This window comes from Adiantum capillus-veneris, chromosome 12, assembly GCF_014529385.1.
Source record: "Adiantum capillus-veneris isolate H3 chromosome 12, ASM1452938v2, whole genome shotgun sequence".
In the NCBI taxonomy this organism is placed as follows: Eukaryota; Viridiplantae; Streptophyta; class Polypodiopsida; order Polypodiales; family Pteridaceae; genus Adiantum; species Adiantum capillus-veneris.
The window spans coordinates 18,849,643-18,855,237 of NC_140942.1; the positions used below are offsets into that span (position 1 = coordinate 18,849,643).

The 5,595-nt window shown below is 43.2% G+C and overlaps 1 protein-coding gene across 1 annotated transcript; it reads left to right on the forward strand.

Annotated features, from left to right (window-relative positions):
* Positions 1 to 1,558: 1,558 nt before the first annotated feature.
* LOC147445396 (conserved oligomeric Golgi complex subunit 2-like) lies at positions 1,559 to 2,776 on the forward strand. The gene is made up of 2 exons (XM_086526021.1): positions 1,559 to 2,394; positions 2,499 to 2,776. The coding sequence occupies exons 1-2, from the start codon at positions 1,581 to 1,583 to the stop codon at positions 2,627 to 2,629; spliced, it is 945 nt and encodes a 314-aa protein (XP_086382147.1). The 5' UTR covers positions 1,559 to 1,580; the 3' UTR covers positions 2,630 to 2,776.
* Positions 2,777 to 5,595: the final 2,819 nt, after the last annotated feature.

The window sequence follows — 5,595 nt, forward strand, 5'->3', positions numbered from 1 at the left end:
ACCACAACCACAATCGCCCTCAGATGTCAAAGCCTTGCATATTAAATTTAAAAAAGTATCTACAGCGCCCCCCCCCCCCCCCCTCTTCCCCTTTCGCCTCACAAGCTTGCGGCACTTATGAGATGCGCCACTTCTGCAGCTGAACCTCTGCGCGCCTCCTCTCCATCTTTTGTGCGGCCCCTGTTCCTCTATCCGCCAGCTCGCCCACACACCCTTTTGGTCTGACTGTCGCGTCGCACGACCAAGTCCCTATTCCACCATCGTCAGTATCTGCTTTAATTCCTTCTATTTCTTTATTTGATTTGATTGGGTACCCCCTACTGGCAGCTCTTTATGTTTATTCATTTCTCATGCAAATTCTTGCACCCAATATAAAAGAGGAAACCAGTTTTGAACTCCTCCCCGTCGTGTCTCACGAACCTTAATCAACGGCGCCCTAGACCAACAACACGAAAGCTTACGTTGTGTAGAATTCTAATTGCAATATTGAAAAAAAAAACTTTGTCTGCACTCCACCACCGCCCCTCACCCCCGCTTTGTGACCTTTTTGATAGACGCAATTCGCCTTCTCCTTCTCGTTTCTCCCTACTCTACGACCCTTGTCCGACAACGGATGTGCTTTTTGTCCAAGCAACGAGGTTGTGAGTCCTTTCGCTTGACAAAAAATAACAGCGCCCGTATCCTAAGAGATTCCTTCCAATTCAGGATTTAAAATGATTGAGCTCCCCTTATCTCCAATTCGCCACCTCATATTCTCACTAGTGCACTGAATTAACTCCAGCCTCTCAAAACAAGCATCTTCGCAGATACTTCCCTTCCACGAATTTTTAAAATTCGTAGGGACACACTACCTATTTTTGGGTTGCCTGATATTATATCCACATATTACTCAGATATATTTCCCCCATCCCAACCCACCTTTGAAACTACCTTCCCCTGACCTCAGCATTGTGTCACGACTCCACTCTTGTCCTCGCCTCGTGATCCAACACCTGCTCCCTACCTCCATCGCTTTCTCACAACACCTGCTCCTTGCCTCCATCGCCCATCGTCTACTACACCGTAGCTGCTCGCGTAGGAGAGATAGACAGCAGCTCCAAAATCTGACACGTGTGCCTCACTGACAGAGAGGGCGAGGTGAGAGAGAGACAGAGAGACATGCGGCGCGCCATGGCCTCCCACCGCGAGAGAGAGAGAGAGAGAGAGAGAGAGAGAGAGAGAGAGAGAGAGAGAGAGAGAGAGAGAGAGAGAAGCAATCGCCGCCACGCAAGCTTCTTCCAGAAGCCCCAGATGATGCAAGGAGAGAGAGACGCATGCCCCCCTACCCCACACAGAGTGGCACTACGCTACCACGATGCAGATTAATTTCTAAAACTAACTCTACTTAGTACCCTTCCACTAATATTTTATTTTTCCCACCTTCCACTAATAATCAATTTTTTAATTTTCTGCAATTGGGTACCCCCTAGTACCTAAATAGCACAACAAATTTATATGGCGAGGCATGGGAAAAGCGCTTTTACATGTAGGCCTACCATTGTACGCTCCTCTCCTGGTTATGCGATACGTTATCGCCAACGATGGCAGCCACCCATGAGGACTTGGAGAGTAAGCCTCTTTCAATGGTGCACTCTCTGCAATCACTGCTACATCATCACCTTCATCACCTCGACGCACAACTAGCTGATCATGTCAACAACCATTCTCTGCATCTTGTAAGCCTCAACAAGGAGGTACATCAATTGCACCTATCAATGCTCGGCGATGGCGCCCACGACTATTACCTCCATCGTGCTCGTGCTTCCATCGATAGGCTTAGCAGTATGATCTCTTCTGCTAAAGATATCCTCAACACCACCATCTCCAAAATCGAGTCTTCCATACGGTTGCATGCACAAACTGTCCATGCTCGAAAACTACTAGAGCTTTTTCTTCACATCTCTGCCTTGATATCTCAAGTAGAGAAGTTGCTCTTGCTCGATTATACGCAAGTCCATCCTGATGATCTGGACTCTCAAAGCCTGCTTCTTCTGCGGGTTGCTCAGAAATTGAAAATCCTCCACCGATCCATAGCTTCCCTGCATGAGGACTTTCCTTCTCAACGAGGGCACCCAGCACTTCTAGTGAATTTGGAGCCTAGAATTCTGATTGCTCAGAAATCCATAGACACGGCCATCGACTTGTGTTTTCGGCGAAGTTTACAACAACAGAACAAGTTTGCTACTCTCCGATGTCTTTATGCATATGCCGCCCTTGACAACATCGCAGGCGCACATGACTTCGTTGGCCTGCTTGTGGTGGCCCCCATCATGGATTGCATTTTCTCTGATGCACAAAGCACAGATCCTCTCCTCATTGATGAGTTGGAGCATATTCAGAAGCTTATTACTGCTGGTACCTGCAGATTCCTACTTGAACTTAATGTTTCCTCAAATGTGGATTATGATACAGAACTTGGAGTTGCTTCATTTGACTTCCTTGGTACTTGCATACTGCAGGCGCTACAGCGTCAAATCAAGAAGAGAAAGCCTCTCTCTTTGTCCTTGGGAAGGCCCTCCATCTTTCTTGCCAATTACAAAGCAATTATGGAGCTTGTAGATTTCATGGAGGCCCAATTTTGCCCTTCTGAATGGTTCGTGACACACTTTCGATCTCGACCTACATACATAGATTTCATGGGTCAATGGAATGCTCGTCTAGGAGTGTACTTCACCCTAAGATGTCAACAGATTGCCGGTGAGCTAGAGGAGGCCATACCTCGAGAAGATGGGGTTCCAACAAGTATTGCAATAAATCAAGAGCGGTCAAGTGGGGAAGCATTGAAGGCGCCAGGATTGAAGCTCGCCACAAGCAAGGCTCTTGACAGATGCCTGCTGAAATGTTGGCAAAAGGATGTGCTGGTTATGCCTTACCTTCTCCCCAAGGCTCTCACTCTAGCACTACAACTCATTTCAAGGTACTCCGCGTGGCTTGCATCTGCCTTACATTCCTATCATCGCAACATCGGGGATGAAGATTCTTTCAAAACTAGAGAAGCATTTGTGTTGTATGCCAAGCATGATGTTTCAATTTTAGTGGACATGCTCAAGGGACCCTACCTAGATACCATTTCAAGCATTCTCCGATCCTTGCCTCAATATAAACAAAAGCCACCTATTATCCCTCTAGTCCGGGACAGCATACATGAAGGGGCCAGCAGGCTAACAGAGGTTCTAAATTCTCTTGATTCTTGATTTAATTGCACATAATAAAGGTATATATTCTTATACAACCAAAGTTTTGTGGTTATGCTTTGTGTGTATGTGTGTGTTTTTTTTTTGGTAATTTAAACCCCAATAGAGTATCAAGGTAAGCATTTTATCTTATTGATTGATTATGGGAGTGCACATTCTTTCATCTCTCCTACCTAGAAATCTCATTTTGCTTGAACATCCTGATACTGACCTTACAGTGGAATTAGCTACTGGGTAGGAAAGTTAAATCTTTTACTTCAATGGGTGATTAAAATTTTTCTTTGGATGGTCATAAAACTTTAACTCATTTTAGGGTCTTATCTATAAAAGTGCATATCCAATTTTGTCAAGCCTTCAATTGTTTTGAGTTTTGGTAGGAATACCTATAAGAGCTCTTTTTAATATGAATATCCTTGGGATTCTAGCTTGTAGTTTGTACTTAATTAGAAAGATCAGATAGAGGTTACTATGGAAAGTGAACTATGGGCATAATAACATTATGTTATGAAAAGGTCTCTTCACATTGTCATTGTAGCAACAAGACAAAAGGAAGGTTGAGGACCACAAGGAGTGTTTAGGAGTGTTGAGCGCTCGATCAACAACACTTTCTCTTCTCTAAGCATTATAATTTGTACAACCTAGCTATACCACATATATACCATTTCATGCATGTTGGGGATGAGCAATGGCCTATGTCTCAATTACCGAGTATGATAGTGATGTAATGTAAAAAGCACCACCTTCACCTTGTCTATGAGTCTCTTTTAGGATAACCCTTGAGTTAGTTGTTGCCTTGTTTGAAGGGAAGATTGTGTTCTGTGTGGATTGTATCAATACATGGGATTGTCAAAAGTGCTTCCATTAGTCATAGTCGAGAGCGATAGGGGATGGCTGTTTAGGATCGGCTATGGCCTAGGTCCGATCGCTATGCAAATTCTCACTTAAGCATGTCTTTATGAGTGAGTGCCCATGATGAACCATGTAAATGAGAAAAATCCCTTATGCCATGTACTAAAGCCCAAATGTGCATCCCTATAGATGTTGGGGCAAGTTTTGCCATTTACAAGCCTAGTCATGGTATGTGTTAGTCATAGATGCCTACCCAACTCCTATGTAATGAGTCCTTTGCACTTTCTTTTTCGATAAAGTAAGTATGGGTGCACAATAAAGCAAGTAATGTTTTTCTCTTTACATCATGAACCACTAAGTCTCTTATGCACCCTAATTACCTAATTGCACGAAATTCATATCATGCAAATGAAGCTTGGTATAGCATAAACTTTGTCTAGCCCCTTGTGTTTTAATTTGTGTCATTGAGTCTTATGGTAGATCAACAAGGTGAATAGTGACAATGGAGAGAGAGAGAGAGAGAGAGAGAGAGAGAGAGAGAGAGAGAGAGATGAGCGTAAATGGTCTCGGGTTTTTTCAATTTCAAGATTTAACATTAACCAACATACAATGATATTTTAAAGATATCCACTTGAAACCATCATTTTCTTATCTCCAAAAGCTCCAAAAAACAAATGAAACACGAAGGCCAGTAGATTGCCTTTGCCATGTGGCTCTATTCAACAAGCTTAATCCAATGGCCCCAATTGTTCACAAAAGGCCACTTATGCAGGCAAAACGTGCTTAAAACAAGGCAGTGTGATGGATCTTAGACATGCACCATGGCAGATGATCGGAACTAGATTCTTGTAGAGGAAGAAGAGATAGCAATAGACGAACAGATATTGAAGGTAAAGAAGGATTATATATCAGATCATTACAGATTTAGTAAATGGTCTACGGGTACTGAAGAGTCTCTCTCTCTCTCTCTCTCTCTCTCTCTCTCTCTCTCTCTCTCTCTCTCTCGTGTGTGTGTGTGTGTGTGTGTGTGTGTGTGTGTGTTTGTGTTTTCAGCAATTTGCGGTCTTCTTCACATGGGTCAGATTCTTGTCTTTGTGGTGCCAATGCAATTTTTGCATGTTTCATCAGCATGATGTGGATCTCTCTTCCCCCGTTCAAGATTTCACTTAGGCAATCCTTGCATTTTGCCTTAGATCTTGGGGACATATCCTCGGATATCCTACATCTCTCCTATGTTTGCTTTTAGAGCCTTCACATTACAAAACACTTCTGTGTGCTTCCCTTTGTGTCTGATCTCTTCCTCACTCTGAAGTTTCCCACTTGTAAATTAATCAAAAAAGATTTACAAAAAAAGTGTGTGGGTGGGTGGAAGGTACTAAATGGAATTGAAGCATCGCATGCTTGCTGATGTATTTCAGTCATGTTTATCACTGTTGTTTACTTAACATTTTGAATCCAATAACCAACCTGTGACAGTGAGAGGACAAGAATATGCACAGAAATCCATTTCAAA